Below are 19,860 nucleotides of genomic sequence, written 5' to 3'. Positions count from 1 at the left end.
CTGACAAAAATTTTAAGTCTCTGGGCCTCAGTTTCCTCATTTCTTACATAGAAATAATAATATTTCCTATCTTATAGGATTGTTGTGAATCACTTAGAACAGAGTCTGGCACATGGTAAGAACTTAATAAATATCAGATAATTAGGTATTATGAGAAATAGATTGTGTATATATGTATATATTTATTTATCAATATCTCCATATCTAAATGAAATTTATTCAATAAAATCATCAGTTGTTTGGGTCTATAGATAGACATGTAAAAGCAATTTTGTTATGTACTTCCCTTTTTCTTTATGTTTTAGGGTTGTGAAACTATTCTGTATGATACTATAATGGTGGATACATGACATGATACTATAATGGTGGACACATGACATTATGCATTTGTCAAAACTTGAACTTCCAAGCACAAAGAGTGAAACTTAATGTATTATGTGTAAATTAAAAAAGCAAATATTTAGGAAGTAGGCAGATCTCAGGAAAGAATGCAGACTTCAAAAGAGGATCTAACTGTATTATAAATGTATGAAACAACCTCACTGAAGGAGTTAGGGGAAAAGGTGCTGAACTAAGTAACTTTGGAAATGATTGGTCCGTAAGACTAAAAACAAAAGGAACTGCACGGAAGCACTATACTCTAGTTGATAAATTTGTTTTCCATGGGGGTATGGATTAACAATTCTGATACTGCTACTACACATGTATTTTGAAACTGAACAATTAACTAAATAGATGGCAGTTGATAGGAGCCAGGTTTCTCACTGTTAAAGCGGGAATTACAGATAAGCAAGGGGAAGAGACTAGAATGACTCATCTGGTAATGGATTAGAGTTGGAGACATCAGTATGAACTCAGGTTTAGCTTAATATAGATTCAGACGGTTATATACAGAAATATTTATAGATAGGTATATATACATGGATTACTATACAGGTATAAAATTCCTTGCTCTGTCAGCTACTGAGGCTTAAAAGACGACACTCCAAGCAGCAAACAGCACTTCTAGAGCCTAGATCTTGGTTTCTAACACCAATTTCCAATAAAAGGAACCAAGATTTCTTAAAGAAATGGCCTGTTTTAGGTCTGGGGTATGATGACCCTAGAGCATCTTATAGTACAAGAAAGTAAGAAAGTACTCAAAAACAAAAACAAACAAAAAACCAGCCTACATTGATGGGAGTATGTTAAAAGGACATAGGACAACTGAAAGAGCTCCAGTGGCCAAAGCTGGGAAAATCTGAATAACAAAATCAGGGAGTATTGGATTATAACCCAAAATATAAGACAAATACCTGTGTCCATACTCACACAAAGAAATGATTAAATGGAGAAGAAATAAACAAAAAATAGAGAAGAGGCAAATCTCCCATGCAAAAAAATTCCAAGTAGTTTATTTAGATACTCCACCCTCAAGAAGAGAAGCATAAGTCTCCCCTCTTGTGGGCTACACAAAGTGACTTCCTTCCAAGGAATATAATGTAAAAGGGGGGGAAAGAGTAACTTTATAGTGAAGGAACTTGACAAACACTACCTCAGTCAGATGATAAAGGTCAACATCAACAATGATAAATCACATTGATAGTATGTATCTTTGACAGGTAACCTGAGGCAAGTTACTAACTCTCTAGTGGCCTCTAAGGATAGTAAGATCTACTGTGATGGTTTTATCAAATGTTAAATATAGTATGTGCAAAATGCCTACCACTGTGCTTGGCCCATTGTAGGAACTTAAAAACGATATCCATGATTAAGAATTTACTGTTTAAAAAGTGCTCTAGATCTAACTTTTGTGGTGTAAAAGTATTTGTTTTTAAAACTATTGACTAAGGTGCCATTGACCTAGTAATACCTCTGAAATATACCACAGACTTTTACATATTTATAATATGGTCCTGTCTGTTTAGATCTTTGTATTATGGAGCTATTATTGAAGAGAGATTAGTATTTCATTATGCTTGCATTTGTTAGTAAAGTCTCATATTATTTCTGCCTCTCTTAGTCTTGAGTTGGCTCAATATTTCTTCAAAAAGTAATATGCAAGCTGGGCTCAGTGGCTCACACTTGTAATTCCAGCTTGTAATCCTAGCACTTTGGGAGGCTGAGGCAGGAGGATTGCTTAATGCCAAGAGTTTGAGACCAGCCTGGGCAACAGTGAGACCCCATCTCTACAAAAAATAAAAAATTAGCTGGGTGTGGTGGGGTTGCACCTGTAGTCCCAGCTTCTCAGGAGGCTGAGGCAGGAAGATCACTTGAGCCTAAGAGTTTGAGCTATGATGACGCCGCTGTACTCTAACCTGGGCAACAGAGCAAGACCCTGCCTCAAAAAAAAAAAAAAAAAAAAAGAAAGAAAGAAAGGAAAAAAAAGCTTCAGAGCACTCTTAATGCCCTGAGATTTCTGCTTACTATTGCCCTATGAAGCTGTAACAAAGGATCAGGATATCCTACTGCTGTCGGTTCTTAGAATGTGTCTCCTCTGTTGTCAATGCATTATTTCAATACTGATTTGCTGGCTTTGACACTGGACCTTGTTAATGAATGTATAGTACTATTTAATGTTCAGTAGAGGTGGTAGTTGACATTGATAATATTGCATTATGAACAAACTGGAGTTAATAGAATGGTTTAAGACACCAAAAGAGAAAAATGTGACAATTGTTTGATAGATGTACTTGCTTGCGAGTTAATGTTATACTTTTCCTGCTTCTTTTTTTTTTTTTTTGGGGGGGGAAGCACTTTTAACCTTTATTGTGTGTCATATTACATATACAATAAAATTAAAAATCATGTAATTGAACAAAAACTTTACACAAAATATTCATACCTAAATACAATATGGTTTTAAAAATGAAATATGTATATAGTTGTATTCATAAGTATAGTAGTCCCCCCTTATCCACAGTTTCATTTTCTGTGGTTTCAGTTACTCATGGTCAATCACAGTCCCCAAATAGGTGGGTACAGTACAATATCACATTTTGAGAGAGAGAGAGCAGTTACGTTCACATAACTTTTATTACAGCATATTGTTATAATTGTTCTATTTTATTAGTTATTGTTGTTAATCTCTTACTGTGCCTAATTTATAAGTTAAATTTTATCATAGCTATGTACATATAGGAAAAACATAGCATATGTAGGGTTTGGTACTATCTGAGGTTTCAGGCATCCACTGCGGGTCTTGGAACATATCCCCTGAGGATAAGTGGGGAGTATTACTGTATGTTAAACCAAAAGCTACGCAACAATGAGAAACATTAATGGGACAAATCCAAGTATAAATGAAGACAATCCTCTGAATTCACAGGTTTCATCTGGCATCAAAAACCACCAATCTTTTAGTCCTATTCTTGTACATTATTCTGTATCCACACTCTCTGCATCTGATCGGATCTCTGGATTTTATTTCATTTTCTGTGTGATATTCTCCACAGATATATATCATTGGCTGCTGCTTTGGTGGTTGAACGTCCTTCTGGGTGTCCATTGTTAGTCTCTACGCAGCACAAAGAAACTTCTCACTCCGTGATTCCAAACAAAACTCAGTGTCTTCCTGCTTCTTAAAAAGGAATTAGAGCTAATTTATGACAACTTGAATATGTAGAAGCAATTGTTTTTGTTTCAAACCTAAAAAACAGGTGACCTGGATATTCTTAATCTTTGCTTGTAGGTTTAGAAATCTACTAAACCTGGCAGTGGCCTGTTTAAAAGCATCTCACATTTGATTTTTGCCACTTACCTCTTCTCGTCATCCTTTCTTGTGTTAATCGGACAGATTGGACACTGCTGCTGAGTAATCAGACCTTTTGCAATAACAATCACAGATGTGCATCCTTAGCTTGTGCTTCTTAAGATAGCTTGTTTTGCTTTGTTTTAAATTTCTGATAGCCGAAGAACCCGGCAACTCAGATCATCCTGTCCTAGGTTTCCTCTACAACAACTGATATGAATAGGATGTTTTTAAGACCACATAGAATGAAATTGCAATCTGTACCAAATTGGGTGATTACTTTTCTTTAAAAAGCTGCTTCTGTAAGCATTCTCTTTCAACTATATAACTTTTCAATTTCCATAAATCTCTGAAATAGCATACCCTATTTACTTTGTTGCTTCCCTTACTAGTGAATTAACTTCGACTCATGCCAAAGATGTATTTGTGTAAAAAGGTGAAGGGAAAGGTGTAGCTCACAAACCTGTCATAAACTTTTGTTTAGCATTCTAGTGGCAGGAGAAATAATGTTCCCATAATTGCAAGATAAGAACACACAATGGCCAATTTTTGAATAATTTAATCTTTTAATAGCAAGGATTTTGTTTTTTAAATAGCTTTTATTAGACCTTTTCCTTTGGAGGTCTTATAGGAAATTATTCATCTATCCATTTAAGAAATATTTTTGAGCATTTACTCTGTGCCATGCACTATTCTAGTATTTTAGGCACTAAAGAAACATCATTGAGCAAAAGAGAAAGTCCCTGATCTCGTGGAGCTTACATTCTGGTGGAGGGAAGACAGACAACAGGAAAGAAAAATAGTAAGTATTAATAATTTATGTTAGAAGGTGTAAGTACTGAAAAAATCTGAATCAAGGAAAGGGGGATTCTGGGGAAGAAGCAACGTTTTAAAAGAGATGATTAGTGTAGGTTTCTTTGAAAAAGGTAACTTTTAAGCAAAGAATGGACAGAAGTGAGGAATCGCCATGCAGGCATTTGGTGGAAAGATCCTTCAAAATAGAAATAATAGTGCAAAGTCCCCATGGCAAGAGGATGCCCTGGTGATACAGAAGCAGGGGGCAGGTCTGTGTAGCTGGAACAAAGTGCTTAGCAGAAATGAGGTCAGAGAGGAGGGGGTGGAGTAGGACTTGGGAGGCCAGCTAGCATAGGTTTTTTAGGTTGCAGAAAGAACTCTGGCTGTGAAAATAGGGAAGCCATTGGAAGAGCTGAGTGTGGCTTGCTTCTGGGTCTATAGACAAACTTCTGAATGTTAAAAAGCATATCCATGTCATATGACAGGTTGGTTTAAACCTCAAGTTGTGTCTATACTTAATTTACCACCTTTAAAATAGTGAGAATGCCTTGCTTCTGGAAAAGGGGAAAAGATGTGGAGAATAAAATTGAATACTCAAGCCAGACACCTAATTACAGTTTTAATTCACTAGCTGGTATCTTAAATATTAATGAGCCTCCTTCTCTGTTTTCTTATTTACATGTTGGAACAGTATCTTTTTCCAGATTCCTTGCTGTCTCTAGTATCTCTTGGTTTCCCTTAATAACTCAGTCCAGGCAGTATTTTCCAATCATATTTCCTATTCATGGCTTAATCTGTCAATACCCGTAACACATTTCATTGTATTGCAGAGGTCAGAATTTTGCTGGTCCAAGAATGTAGAAATTACACATACAATGTAGATTAAAACAACAACAAAAACTACTTTGCTTCGATTAGTCAAATTGAGCAAAATTAGAGTTTTTCTTGAATTTCTACATGACTGCTTAATGAACCATTTTGTTTCTGTGTGGGGACACAATAGACTAGAGATAAAATTAATACAAGGTTTGTAATGCCCTTACTTATTGTTTTGAGAATTTAAGAGTAGTGTATTAAGTAAATTTCACTTAGCATAGTAGTACTATTGTTAAGATGACAGAAAAGATTCTGGCAAAGGGGAAAGAACTACTGGCCTTAGTTTTCCCAAATGCCTTTGTACCCCTTGTAAGAATAAGATGGAAGTGTTTTGAATGTGAAGACTGAACATTTACTTCACAATTTCAATTTCCTTGGAAACTGGTTTCTAACATACAACAGGGTAGCACACTTTGCCAGCATGTTCGGGTAAACTACTTTCACTACAATTCAGGTACAATCGACTGCCTTTAATTCCGCACATTGTAACCCACCTAGTGGTAGATTCAGAATGGTGTCAGTCTCAGGAATTTCTATGCACGCATAATTCCAGAATTCAGTTCCATTTAAGCTGGGACCACTGACATCATCATCTGCTGAAATTTGCTCGCCCTGATACACAAATACATTGTATAAATAAGCCAGCAAAGTGGTAGAGATAGCAGCTATAAAGCAAAGTCTGTTTTAATTTTTTTTTGAAGGTCTCTTACTTGAAGCAAAACTAAGCCGTCATTGTTGTGCAGGTGCTGGCCAATCACCAAATCAGCTACAGTCCAACTCTGCTAGGATGGAGTAAAGCCGATATGCCCGTATCACATCTACAACCTGTCACGCATCCCCGTAAAGAACTCACTGAGGATTGATAAGGGACAAAAGAAAGTTTCTGTCAAAGTTTAGGAGAGAGGGACTGCGCGGGAGCAGTTTCAGATCACATTTAAATGCCAGGTAGTGAAGGAAGCCGAATCCCCAGGGTGCCCTTCGGTCGCCGCGGGGCCAGGGAGATGCGAGAGACAAGTTTTTCTACAGGAAATCTGTCGCCTTGTCCCCGAGACGACCGAGGTCCGCGGCGCCATCAGTCGAAGTCTGGGCCTGTGCCATTCTCGCTCCTCCTCAAGGCTGGCAGACCCTGGCGTGTAGCGGACGGGCAGCCCCCGGGGACGCGCGCACCGGCTTCCAGGAGATTCCAGAGCGGGAGCCTCTCTTCACTCCCTACAGTCCCAAGTTGGCCCCACAGCCCAGCCCCAGAGGCCTCGCAGCCGCCGCCGAGTGGGCCTCGGAGCGACCGCCCCCGCTTCTCCGCGCGCCGGCGCTATGGAGACGGTCACGAGACGCCGGCAGCTCCTGCGCCCGCCAATGGGAGCGCACGTCGCGGGGAGATGCGGACGTCGCTCTTCCAAGATGGCGGCGCGTCCGTCGCTAGCAGCCGGGCCGGGGGGAAGCCAGCAAAGCCGAGTAAAGCCGCCGCCCGGGAGAGGACTGAAGGAGCAGTTGCCGCCGTTGGCGGCGACTCGGGCAGTTTTCGCTGCTGCTACGGCTGTTGCCATGCGGCGAGGCTAGGGAGGACCTCACTTCCCCGAGGTGTAATAATGTTAACAGAGGTAAGCGGCGACGGCGGCCAGTGTTTACCTGTGAAGTGGGGAAGGGGCCGACGCCAGCCCGTCAGAGAACATCATCTTTCCAGCCGGCGGGCCCAGCCCTACACCCCGGGCCCCAGGGCCCGAGGAGCAACGGGGATTCTACAAGTGCCCCCAGTGTAGGAGCTGTGCTGACTCAACAGAGTCCCACCACCTCCCGCTGCCGGTGCCTCGCCTTTCGCAGTTGCCACTTGCCAGTCGCCCCTGGCACTGGTCTCCCTCCTGCTATCGCTGCCTCCTAAGTCATCGCTCCCTTCGTGGTGTCCCCTAACACGCTGCTCTGTGGCAGCGTTGGCCTCGCTTCGTTGCTGCTGGTTCCTGTTCCCCTACGGGTTGCCCAAGATCACCCTTCCCGGATCCTGGGCTCCAGGGCCCTCCACCTCTGAGTTTGGTCAGCATCCTAAGGTTTATCGCTCGGCCATACTGGTTTGTTTCCCACCCCCTACTTTGACTGCTTTCGTGAAGTGGACCTTTTTCCCTCTAGCTACACTTGGATGGCTCAGTTATATCATCCCCCTCCCCCACACCCCTTCACCTTTCGCTTAAATCGTGGCCATCACAAAGTTCAGTTTAGTATTTACCTTCTTGGTTTGTGTATGGCCCCCTTGCTACTCTCTGTGGAACAGTTTCTTTTTTTTGGGCCAGAAATGGAAGTAGGGCAACTATAACTAGCCAATCAATTTCCCTTTTCTAGTGCCTAATGTCCATTGCAAAAAGCAGACTTTTGAAGAAGTAGAGTTTGCCTTTACTAGCAATAGTTTAAGGGGAAGAACTGAATTGATGCAACTAGGTACTTGACCCAAGTTGACACAGTTATGTGCAGTGGCATATGCAGGTGTATACGTCACTGAACATAAAATACTGAAGCTTGTGGATCTAATATCTTTTTAGAAGCCGTTCACTTTAAGTACTGTGAGGATCCTGATGTCAGGGCTGGTTTTAAGCATCTTTATGGGCTGAACTGAAGATAGGAACAGTTTTAATGGGCAATGGGAAGTATTCCTACATAGGTCAAAAATAAAATAAAAACATTTGTAGATGAGTGGCTTTTATTGTGTGAAAAGTGGTGATGAAGGGCGTACTTGCCTTTCTAAGTCCTTGGAACTTGATTTACTCTGAGGAACTTAATATTTTGCTGTTTGTACTTAACCTAAGCACAGAGCCTGGCATATGATGTGTCTGGTAAATACTTATTGGTTGATTTTAACTTCTGAAATATTTCTAGTAGTTTGAAACTCACTTTATATTTCTAAATTCTGCAGATTCATCACTCCTGGAGTTAATTTAATTCTTGGAGAATTCTATGGTTACACCATAAATTTCTGTTGTCATTACCAGTATTAGATTAAAAAAAAAAGATAAGTATTAGAAGTTCTGTTTTTACCTTAAGTGTGATATTTTGATAGGGACAATTAGCTTTGTAGGTTTTCAGTGGTAATGTATCATATTTTCTGAGATGATCTTTTGATTAAGCTTGGCTTAGGTTAGCATGTTTTAATATTTTCACATGAACTCTTTGGTGTCTGCTAGTAAAATGATAGTGTCTTGATTTGGAAAGAACTTTCTAAGTTTCTGTATTTTATTTTTTATTTTTAGCTTCTGTATTTAAATGTATTTTCATGTTTCAGTGAAATATTTTAAACAGTCAATGATAGTATAAAGTAGGCTGTACTTTAGTGCTTTGTGTGCGTACACTCTACAGCTTGTAAGTCATAGAGCCAGGATTCCAACCTTAGCAGTTGCTACCTAACCCATTCTATTAACCACTGCTCTGGATTGCCACTCCAAAGAAAGGCCCAGATTAGATTGTTCTTGGATCTTATCTATGGTTTTTAGTAGTTGTTTTATAGATTAGGAAACAGAAGTCCAGAGACTGGTCCTAGGTCAATTATTAGTGACAAGTTGAAACTGGAATCTCATTTCCTAACTCTCAGTACAGAACTTTTGACCATTTTGCTCAGTTGCCTCTCAATGAGTAGTTTTCAGCTCTCTTGATAGATTTTAAAACAAGCTACTTCCTTGTCTGAATATTATTGTAGTTAAACTGAAAATTATCTTTACTTCAGAAAGACTTTTTGCTTTACCTTAGTTTTTTTCCCTTTTTGTTTTTAAAACAAGGCTTTTAAGCCTTGTAAAATAATCCTATTTTGAAATATTTTAGATATAAAATTTCACTTAATGTTGATTACTAAGAAAGTAGTGTGGGACTTTTTACTGCATCTGTTAGTGCTAACTTAAGTCAGCAGGTTTTAGGGGATGTGATTTAATTCATGTTAGCTCTCAAAATGTATGATGAGCTATGCTATAAAAATTCTGCTGTCTTTATATTAGTTATACTCAGCAAGCATTTACTGTGCCCAGAAGGTGGTGAATCATACCATGTGCTTGGTTTCTTTACATCTCAACATTGAGGAGGGTAATATTATCTCCATTAGCCAATGAGAAAATGGATTGAGACAGTTAAAATAGCTTGCTTAAAATCATATAACAGGTGGGGGAGCCAGGAATCACACCTAGGTCCTCTTATTCCAAATTGTGTGCTGTTTTTGTGACTCAGTGTGGAATACATCATTAATTTTCTTTGTAGCTGATATCATCAATGTACTATTTTTAGGTTTTTTTTTTTTTTAACCAAGGCGGGGATACTAAGTACGTAGATACATAATGATAACAGTAATGATAAATGTTCATATGAAACTTTTCAGTTTTGCATTTTGTCAAATATATCTTTAATTGAAACCTTTTCAGAAACGAGAAACCATGAAAGTAATCAATTAAGGGGTATTTTAAGTTAAGCTAAAGGGGAAAATCACTCAATTGAGCACATTAATGTGTACATTGAATTTTGAAACCTGTGAAATGTGATAGATTAGTTTGAATTGAAAATACGGCCCCAGTTATATGGTTCTCAGTTTAACCTTTTTCACCTCAGTTTGTTTTATTTTTATCCTAAATACGATGGAATTATTTAAAAGACTTGCTAGTTATAATTTGTGTGTTTGTGCTTTTTGCATTTTCCCTACAGGGATGATATATATTATTTTTAACGTCCAGTTAGTTTTTTTTTCTTCTACTGTCTTGTTCCTTTTAGGACTTCCTCCTCCTAAGGTTACTGCATTTGGCAAAAAAATTGTCATGGTATATGTGAAAATTATTTGTTTAGTACCCACCTACTCACCCTCCATCTTATCTTTTCTTTTCTTTTTTTCTGACAGTAAACTTCATATATCAAAATTAGGGAATGAGATGTTTGTTTACTTGAGAGTTTGTTCTAATTAATCTGAATTTTCACAGCATTAGAATATAATGAAATATCTATCAGTGAGTTTTCATTAAACACACTTTTAAACGATATTTCAAAAGCTATTAGGATTATGATTCTGAGAATTTATTATTACAGGTAACTAAATGTACAGATGCAGGAAAATGTGCTGAATTCTTTCCAGTCCTGTGGCATTCTCTGGAGGTTATTTTTGCATAAAAACCGATTATCAGCCTGTTGTCACTTGTCCTGTGTTTGTAAAAATAGTGAATAAAAATTGCAATTATTTAAAGTTGTTAGTTGTGTGGGTTGTTTGTAAATGTGACATTAAGTGAATGTGAAATAAAAATAGTTCATTTTTGTGTTGTTACTTTTATCCAAATTTATTGTTTTTAGATGTTAACACTAATTCTTGATTTTGAGGTTAGCAGATAAGATACAGATGGGAAAAGGCTTAAACTGCAGTACTTTTAGAGGTTCCAAGTTAGTAGTTGTTAAGGAAGTAAAAGATTTTGTGGTTCAGATAAATTTGGAGGATGTTTGCCTAAAGAAATTTAAATAGGTTTCTTCTCTGTAGGACTTCCTGTAGCTTTTGATAGGTGATTTACTTTCAAAGAAGGTGATAGAATTTGCAGCATATTGCAAAGTTGTTTAACCATAGAGATTAATAGAATTTATTAATCGTATTTCACTTAGGAAAATCCGGAGATATAGTGATGAGTTGTGCTTTAAGGAAGGGTCTCTGAACGTCTAGGGCTCATTTTGAACACACATACATAGTTTTCTTGCCTATAAGTGCTAAGTAAAATACTATGACTTGCTTTTGTTGATTAATATATTTGTAATAGAAATACTCTTGGGATGAATAATTCTTAAAATATATAAGGTATTTCTTTATTAATTAATGACATTGTAAAGGCTACTAACCAGAACAAGAACGCCACAGGTCCATTGACATTTAGAGGGTGTTAAGAGATAGGAAAGGGATTTTATAAGGGGACAGTGGAAGGACGTCACTATTTAGAATGAATCTGGCTTGCCACTCTACACACAGCATTGTTTAGTGTCTTCGGACAAGCCAATGTGAATATTGCTAACCATTTTTCAAGAATTTTTGTTTTTTCTTTTTTTATTAATATTTTTAACTGACAGTCATTTGTGTACATTTATGGGGTACAGTGTGATGTTTTGAAATATGTATACAGTGTGGAATGATGAAAATGTATACATCACTTAATCATTTTTTTGTGGTGAGACATTGGAATTTACTATCTTAGTTATTTTAAAATATACATTATTGATAGCAGTCACCCTCTAGTTTAATTGAGCTCAAAATTTCTTTCTCCTGTCTATCTGAAACTTTGTACTGTTTGACTAATAATTCCCCATTTCTCCCACCACCCTGACCCCCCAGCCTCTGGTAACCATTCTACTCTCTACTTCTATGAGTTCAACTTTTTTAGATTCTACATATAAGTCAGATCATGTAGTATTTGTCCTTCTGTGCCTGGCTTATTTCTCTTAGCATGATGTCCTCCATGTTCATTCATGCTGTAGCAAATGACAGAATTAAATAAATAAAAGAATTTCCTTCTTTTAAAAGCCTGATTAGTATTCCATTGTGGATATATACACCATCTTCTCTTGATCTGTTCAACCATTGATGGACAATTTATTGATTCTGTGTCTTAGATTTGTGAATAATGCTGCAGTGAATATGGAAATGTAGATATCCTTTTGACATATTGAGTTTCATTCTTTGGATATATGTCCAGAAGTGGAATTGTGTGATAGTTCTATTTTTTGGGGAACCTACATACCATTTTTAATAATGACTAATTTACATTTCCAACAACAGTTTATAAGAATTCCCTTTTCTCTGCATCCATGCCAACACTTATCTTTCATCTTTTTGAGTATAGCCATTCTAACAGGTATGAGGTGATATTTCATTGTGGTTGTAATTGGCATTTTCATAATGGTTAGTGAGTCTGAGCAGTTTTTCACATACCTGTTGGCTACATGTGTGTCTTCTTTTGAGAAATGTACGTTCAGGTCCTTTGCCCATTTTTTTAAACAGTTTATTTGTTTTCTTGTAATTGAATTGTGTGAGTTCTGTATATATTTTGGATGTTAACTTCTTATCAGATGCATGGTTTGTAAATATTTTCTACCATTCTGTGGGGTGTCTCTCTTTATTTTTAGTAGACAAATAATAATTGTGTATATTTTCAAGAATTTGTATTATTTTTATTCGTTGATTCCAAGTTTTCAGAGAGTTATAAATGAATTATATTCTTTAAGTAATTATTTTCACTACGTTTTATTAATTCCACACACATACACCTGTTGTTCAACACTTCTGATCAGCAGCCAGCTAGCTAGTATTACTGTATATGCACAGCTGATAAAATTACAAACAAAAGCATATATAGGTGATATTTTAGTTAAGCCTTATAACTTGGATAAATATATATCTAACATTAGGCATTTTGAAATATTAGAAGATAGTTTTTAGATTTCCATAAGTATCCTTGGGAATCCTAAGTGGGGAGATAACAGTATGTAAGACTCTAAAGCATTCAGATGGATTGTTCTAAAGTTTGTTGACCAGTTTTCCATAGAAATTGATAAAGGATAGTTTCTTCGTGAGTCTACTGTGCATATTTTATTGTTTATGATTAAGAGTGTTGCACCATTGCTGCAGATTTATAGTTATTTTTTTTAAGTTTCAAAATATTAAGGGGGTACGTATGTTTTTGTTCCATGGATACCTTGGATAATGCTTAAGTCCGGGCTCTTGGTGTGCCATCGCCAAAATAGCGTTCATGGTACCCAACAGGTAAGTTTTTATCCCATACCTCCCCACCCACTCTTCCCTCTTCTTGGTTTTCAATGACCTTTACATCTCTTTGTGCCTATGTGTACCCATCGTTTAGCTCCCATTTTTTTATGAGAACATATGGTGTTTGGTTTTCCATTCCTGAGATACTTTACTTAGGATAATGGTTTCCAGTTCCATCCAAGTTGCTGCAAATGATACTGTTTCATTCCTTTTTATGGCTAGTAGTCCATGGGGGGGGGTGGTATATATACAGAGACACACACTCCCACACACACCACATTTACTTTATCCACTTATGAATTGTTGGACACTTATGTTGGTTCCATTTGTTGCAATTGTGAATTGTGCTGTGATAAACATTCGAGTGCAGGTGTCTTTTTTATAAAGTGATTTCTTTTCTTTTGGATAGATACCCAGTAGTGGGATTGCTGGATTGAATGGTAGTTCTACATTTATTTCTTTGAGGAATCTCCATACTATTTTCCATAGAGGTTGTACTAATTTACAGTCCTACCAATTTTATTTGGGGAAATATGAGTTAAATTTGGGAGTGGAATAGGAAATCAGTAGAAATGTTTGTAGGTTTAAAGATTTATGGTATTTTTATGTTCATTATAGGGCCATTGCAAAATGTGTGGTTTTTCATATCTTAATGTAATAACTACCAGCATACATATAGAGTTTTGCAGATCATAAAGGGTGCTGTATGTCTTAATTTAATCGTATCGTTAGATGTACGTATGCTTACTTAGGATTTATATAATTTCTAGTCTAACTATGTAATAAATAGGTTCTGTCCTGAGGAAGAGTTCCAATGCTGGGCACTGACTAGCCATTTGATGGCAAAGCTAAGTGACTGTATTAGTCAGGATTCTCCAGAGAGACAGAACTGATAGCGATATATAGAGAGAAATAGATATATGAGAAGGGATTTATTAGGGGAATTGGTGATTATGGAGGGTGAGAAGTCCTATGACAGGCCATCAGTAGGCTGGAGACCCTGGAATGCTGGTAGCCTGGCTCAGTCCGATTCTGAAGGCCTCAGAAACAGGGAGGCTGATGGTGTAGCTCTCAGTCTGAAGGCAAAGGCCTGAGAATCCAGAGGCTGCTGTTGTAAGTCCTAGAGTCCAAAGGCTGGGGAACCTGCAGTTACTGTCCAGGTACTAGAGAGGAAGAGTATATCCTAGGTCCAGTAGATTGATTGACACATTTGCCTTTTTTCATTTTTGTTCTCTCTGGGCTCTGCCCACTTGGAAGGCAGATCTTCCCCACCTAGTCCACACAGACTGTCATGCCAGTCTCCTCTGGAAGCACCCTCACAGACACACTCAAAATAGTGCTTTACCACGTTTCTAAGTATTCCTTAATCCAGTCAGGTTGACATCTAAAATTATTACAGGGATTTTACAGCTTTCCCTGAGCAAGGTTCTCAAATTATGGCTTTTTAAATTGTTTTGAAATTCTGTGGTTTCACAGACTATCAAGTGTCTCCTTAGTTGTAATCTAGAATTGACTTTCTATTTCAGAGTCAGGTTTAATTTTGATAATATAATACCTTAAATATTTGTAAGGAGAGGGAACTTTGAATTAAAACAAGGAGACAGCTCTTACACTGTTTTAACATTTTTTTTATTTTTTATTTTTTTTTTTTATTTTTTGAGACGGAGTCTTGCTCTGTTGCCCCGGGCTAGAGTACCGTGGCATCCTCATAGCTCACTGCAACCTCAAACTCCAGGTCTTAAACAATTCTCCTGCCTCAGCCTCCTGAGTAGCTAGGACTACAGGCACTTGCCACCACGCCTGGATAATTTTTCTATTTTTAGTGGAGACAGGGACTCTCGCTCTTGTTCAGGCTGGTCTTGAACTCTTGAGCTCAAGCAATCCTCCCACCTTGGCCTCCCAGAGTGCTAGGATTATAGGCCTGAACCACCGCTCCTGGCCTGTTTAACATTTTAAAAGGCGGTTGAAGTTAAATGAATCAATTGGCTGGAGTCATGATGATGAATACCTGTGTCTATCAACAAATTATACCTTTTAATAGTAGTGAGGCAGCATGCAAATGAACCTACATGTTAAGCATTATAAGAGATGAGTCCCAGCTTCACCACTTGTTTATGATGGGATGTTGGGGGAAGTAGTTTGAACTTTCTAAGGTTTCATTTCCTTCTGTGTAAAGTTGCCATAATAGCACCTTTCTAGTTGCTCTCACATTGTTATGAAGATCATATAAGGTGATGGAGGGTATAACTTTATAAATTGTCAGTCATTATACAAATATTAGTAGTTAATACATCAGGTTTCTAATTTATATACTTTGTATTAATAAATTCAAATCATAAAGCAAAAAATCTAGCTTTTTGGCTTACTATCTTGGTGGGTGGGTGGGTTGTTCCCCAGGATGTCCCCACCATTGGTGCAGTTACAGGGAAGGCAGAGAATACACTAAAAAAAGTGAAGGAAAAAAAATAGACTGAGGGCATGTCTTACAAATTAGTAAATCAGGATAGTTTCTTGTGTGGTTGGTAAACTGATTCCAAAGAATTTCTTAAAGGGAAGTTCCAAAAAATGTTTTGAAAAAGGTGACTTATTTAAGGGTTAGCAATCATTTGTGAGTACATATGCTGAAACATTTGTGGGAAAGGAAATCTTTTATTATTTTTTAATCAACCCTGGTAAATTCTTAAAAGGAAAAGCTGTTGTTAAGGATAGTATTTATAAGGCTTTGATTATAACTTGTAATGGAGATTGATTTTTGTGGATTAATTGGTTCACCAAACATGAATACTTTGTGCTAGGCACGTGCTAATAAGTTCTGGTGCTGAAGCGGTGAGTCAGTGGGGAAACCTGCCCTCAGCAATCACTATTAGGGCTAAATTTAGCTCTGTGCCACTTTGGCCATCTTTTGTCAGAATAAAACAAAAATATGACTAAGGGGTGAACTGGTTAGAGAATATAATTAAAAGGTAAGTTTGACTTGGATTAGCTTTATAACTCCAGGTGAAGCCACTAGTTTGGATGAGTTGGCAGCTCTGAAATGAGCTTTCCTTGCACTTGAAGAGAGTCATTCCATCTCTACTGCCTATATTTGCTCTAAGATAATTCACAGTGAGAAGTGAAAAAAAATAACAGAGAAGACTCTTTAAGTCTCGTTTCAGAGCTCTGTCAGTCTTTACCAAAAGACCCTGCTGAATTCTGTAACCCTGGTAAAAGTTATACTTGGTCCCTTGGTCTCCACCTCTACATATTGTATATTTATTTATTTGCTTATTACGTGTATTTTACCAGTAAACTCCTGAGGATGGGGCTCACAGTTGTATTCCCAGAGGCTAGAACAGAGTTGGACACATAGTAGGCCTCACTAATTATCTGTTGAATGAATGAATGTTGAATATTCCCTCAGGAAAAATTAAGATAAAAGTGAAAAATTACTTAGACAAAATTGTCTTTGATAAATTTAAACCATCACATTAATTACCTTTAAAGGATTGGTTACTATCTATGTCCACTACACATTTTATATATAAATACAGTGTGGTTGAAAATTGTATTTAGGATCAATTGGATAAAAAATTTGAACAGGAGGCTTTTAGTTAGGAATGTAATTCTGTTTTAATTTTTCCTACAGGGAAAAATCTGATTAGGTTATTATTTTGGTGTAACCGATTAAAAATGCAAGAAAGATTTGGATTTTAATATTTTGCATTTCTTACTACTTGATGTCTATTATGATTTCATGAATACTACTTAGAATTTAATTCCTGAATTAGATACACTTGAAGAAAACTTTGCTTATAATAGTACAATAATGCTAATTTTCATGGCACTTTGTTGGGCGTTTCAGTTTGTATGACCTTTAATGCTGCCTCGAAACTTTGTAAGTATGACTGGAAATTTGTCATGGATTTCAAAGTTGGAAATTGAGGGGTACATTTTTAAGGAGGGCAGCTGCCTTTCACCCATCTATAATTCCATGGTATATTCAGAAATAATACGTACTAGAAAAGTTCAATAAAATAATTCTACTTCAGCTTAGTGAAAATTAAACTAGTTAAAATTAAACTAGTATAATCATCTATATGTATATAATATACTTTTGAAGTTAGTATGAAAGGATCATACATGACAACAGGAATAATCACCATTGTTGACTTATTGCACTGTTTTCTCCAATTTACTGAGGGACCTTTTTATTCTGCCGCATCTGTGGAAAACCTAAGGTGAATCCTACGTTGCTTTTGACCTTTGCTCTGCATTGTTGAGGAGGCCTTGGATGTTACTCCATTTAAACTTGAATTGGTTTTGCTCCGGAAACTCCCGGGCTATTCTTAGCCTGACTGGTTTGGCATAGGAGTGAGTTTTGTGATTCTTTGTATTGTGATTTCTTTTATTTTCAGGCTAGAGTTGTGTGACAATATGCATGTGTGGAGAATGGCCTTTGAATTCACCATCATTTGAAGCTTGGAAATTATAAAACTGATTGAAGTTGTACAATTTTAGTAGGAGAGTTAAATGTGAAATAAAATTTCACCACATTTCTTTTACTACATAAATTCTAGGAAATAATGGTCTGACTTTAATATATGATATTATGTATTTTCTAGTGTATTTCTCCAAGCAATGATATTGTACTTTGCCATTTGTTCTTGATTTCTCTACCTGAGTTTGAGATAGCCACCCCCCCCCCAGCAAAACTTTTCTCAGCTGACAAACACTATTGGTATCTAATCAGACTGCAACTAGCTACTAATATAATCAGCTATTTTTACATCTGGAGTTAATTACTAGCATCTGATCTTTTTCTTGGGCTGTACCTAAGTGCTCAACCCTTAAAATGTTGCAATAGACTAATCCTGGGAGAAGTCAGGAGAGTAAAAGGAAATGGGATAGAGGGAGGTTGAAGGGTAGAACACAACTAAGATACAGAAAAAGAAACTGAAATAATGTACTTTACAAATAATGCGTGTTGGTTATATAAAGGTTTTAGAAAAACCAAATAGGCTTGAGAGTATTTTATGATTTATAAAAACAATGTATTTTATGAACCGCAGAGCTCTAGAAGCTAATGTCTGGTGTCTCAGAATATTTAATCAAAAAAAATAGGCAGTAATGCAAAATTTATATGACTAGGAAAGTTAGTGAGATTATCTTTGTACTGGGACTCAGAGTGTTAATCATCTTTTTTATATATTTTATCACAAATCAAATATTCCTGATTTCTGAAGAAGGGTGTACGCTTTTGGTTAAGAGTGATGGCTGGTGTCAGATTATTTGAATTTGAATCTAAGTTTTGTCACTTCAGAGCATCTTGACCTTGGAAAGGTTGATAACCTTTATGAGCCTCAGTTTTTTCATCTGTATGACTTATAAATTAATGATATTGATCCCATAGGTTTATTACGAATATTTAGTGAAGTAACACAGGTTGAGTACTGTGCAGTGTTTCTCACGGTAACAATCAATAATAGGCTTTATTATTATTTTGTCTGTTATAAATAGCAAGTAATTTATTTTCAAAACTTAGAATTTAATGTTCGAAGTTGTTTTCACGTTCTTTTTTTCATTGAAGAAGTTTTTAACATGTCAAAGTAATCCTCTTTGACCTAGGATGATCTAATTCTTTCCTTACTTTCTATCTTCAGTTTTTACTAACTTTCTAATTTTGTATTGCATTTCCAAAGTGAATACTAAGAGCGAGGTTTAGACTGAATTTCAGGAGGAAATCCAGAGGGATAACACCTTTACAATATGAATTGGTCATAACCAGAATTTTTGGCTAACCAGTGTTTCTGCTGGTCACTAAAGCTTTTACTGTAGATGAAATGAAAGGGAAAAATTGTAGTACACTTCCATGTTATGCTTTAAAAATGCTATTATTGTACAGTTTTCTGACATGGGAAGTACTATGATTCTTGTCAGTTTGGCAAAGTTTTATGTAAAGTGGCTCTAAATTTATATAACTTCTATTGCATTCTTTTATAGGGAGGAGAAAGGTAAGGAATGCTAAAATCTTTTTTTAAAAAAAATTATGTAGTTGGCTTGATTGGTATTTATAGTACTGTACAGTAGGTTAAGAAAAGGACTAAGGCTAAGTTGTTACAAATAAAATTTAAACTCACATAAAGCTAAATTATGGATATTAAGCATATAAATAATTTCATCCCTTTATACAACTGCTTATCTGGGTTCATGTAATAATACAATAAACTGTTACACTCAAGGAGTGGGATGTTCCTGTTACAGTAACAGTTTGCTTGGAGATTATGCCATCAAGGTCCTTTGTGGGTGAATCTATATCTGTCTCTATTTTCCTTTTTATACTTATTTTTTCTTTCTGTTGCTTTGTGTATGTGTTGATTTCCGTGCTCCACCCCACCTTCTGTCTTTATTATTCTCTTCTGTGATTGTAGGTCTGCAGTGTGCTCTCTCAGGGTTCCCCCGCCAACCTTCACCCTTTCCTTTTCCTCTCAAATAAATTAAAAAGATAACAGTAGAAAATTTAACTTTTATTTTTTATGTTATAATTGAGTTATGGGTTTAAAAATATTTTTCATTGTTAATTTAAAAGGTGAAATACGGCTGGGCGCGGTGGCTCACGCCTGTGATCCTAGCACTCTGGGAGGCTGAGGCGGGTGGATCGCTCAAGGTCAGGAGTTCAAGACCAGCCTGAACAAGAGCGAGACCCCATCTCTACTAAAAATAGAAAGAAATTATCTGGACA

The 19,860-nt window shown here is 36.8% G+C and overlaps 1 protein-coding gene across 1 annotated transcript in view; it reads left to right on the top strand.

Annotated features, from left to right (window-relative positions):
- The first annotated feature begins 6,770 nt into the window (after positions 1-6,770).
- The window catches only part of SNX13 (sorting nexin 13), a 170,440-nt gene continuing 157,350 nt past the window's right edge, over positions 6,771-19,860 (top strand). Inside the window, exon 1 of the mRNA XM_012659398.1 lies at positions 6,771-6,999. Within this exon, the coding sequence (XP_012514852.1) occupies positions 6,778-6,999 (222 nt within the window). The 5' untranslated portion in view covers positions 6,771-6,777. The remainder of the gene's footprint in view (positions 7,000-19,860) is intronic.

This window comes from Propithecus coquereli, unplaced genomic scaffold, assembly GCF_000956105.1.
Source record: "Propithecus coquereli isolate 6110/MARCELLA unplaced genomic scaffold, Pcoq_1.0 Scaffold61, whole genome shotgun sequence".
In the NCBI taxonomy this organism is placed as follows: Eukaryota; Metazoa; Chordata; class Mammalia; order Primates; family Indriidae; genus Propithecus; species Propithecus coquereli.
This window is presented reverse-complemented; position numbering and strand designations above follow the sequence as displayed.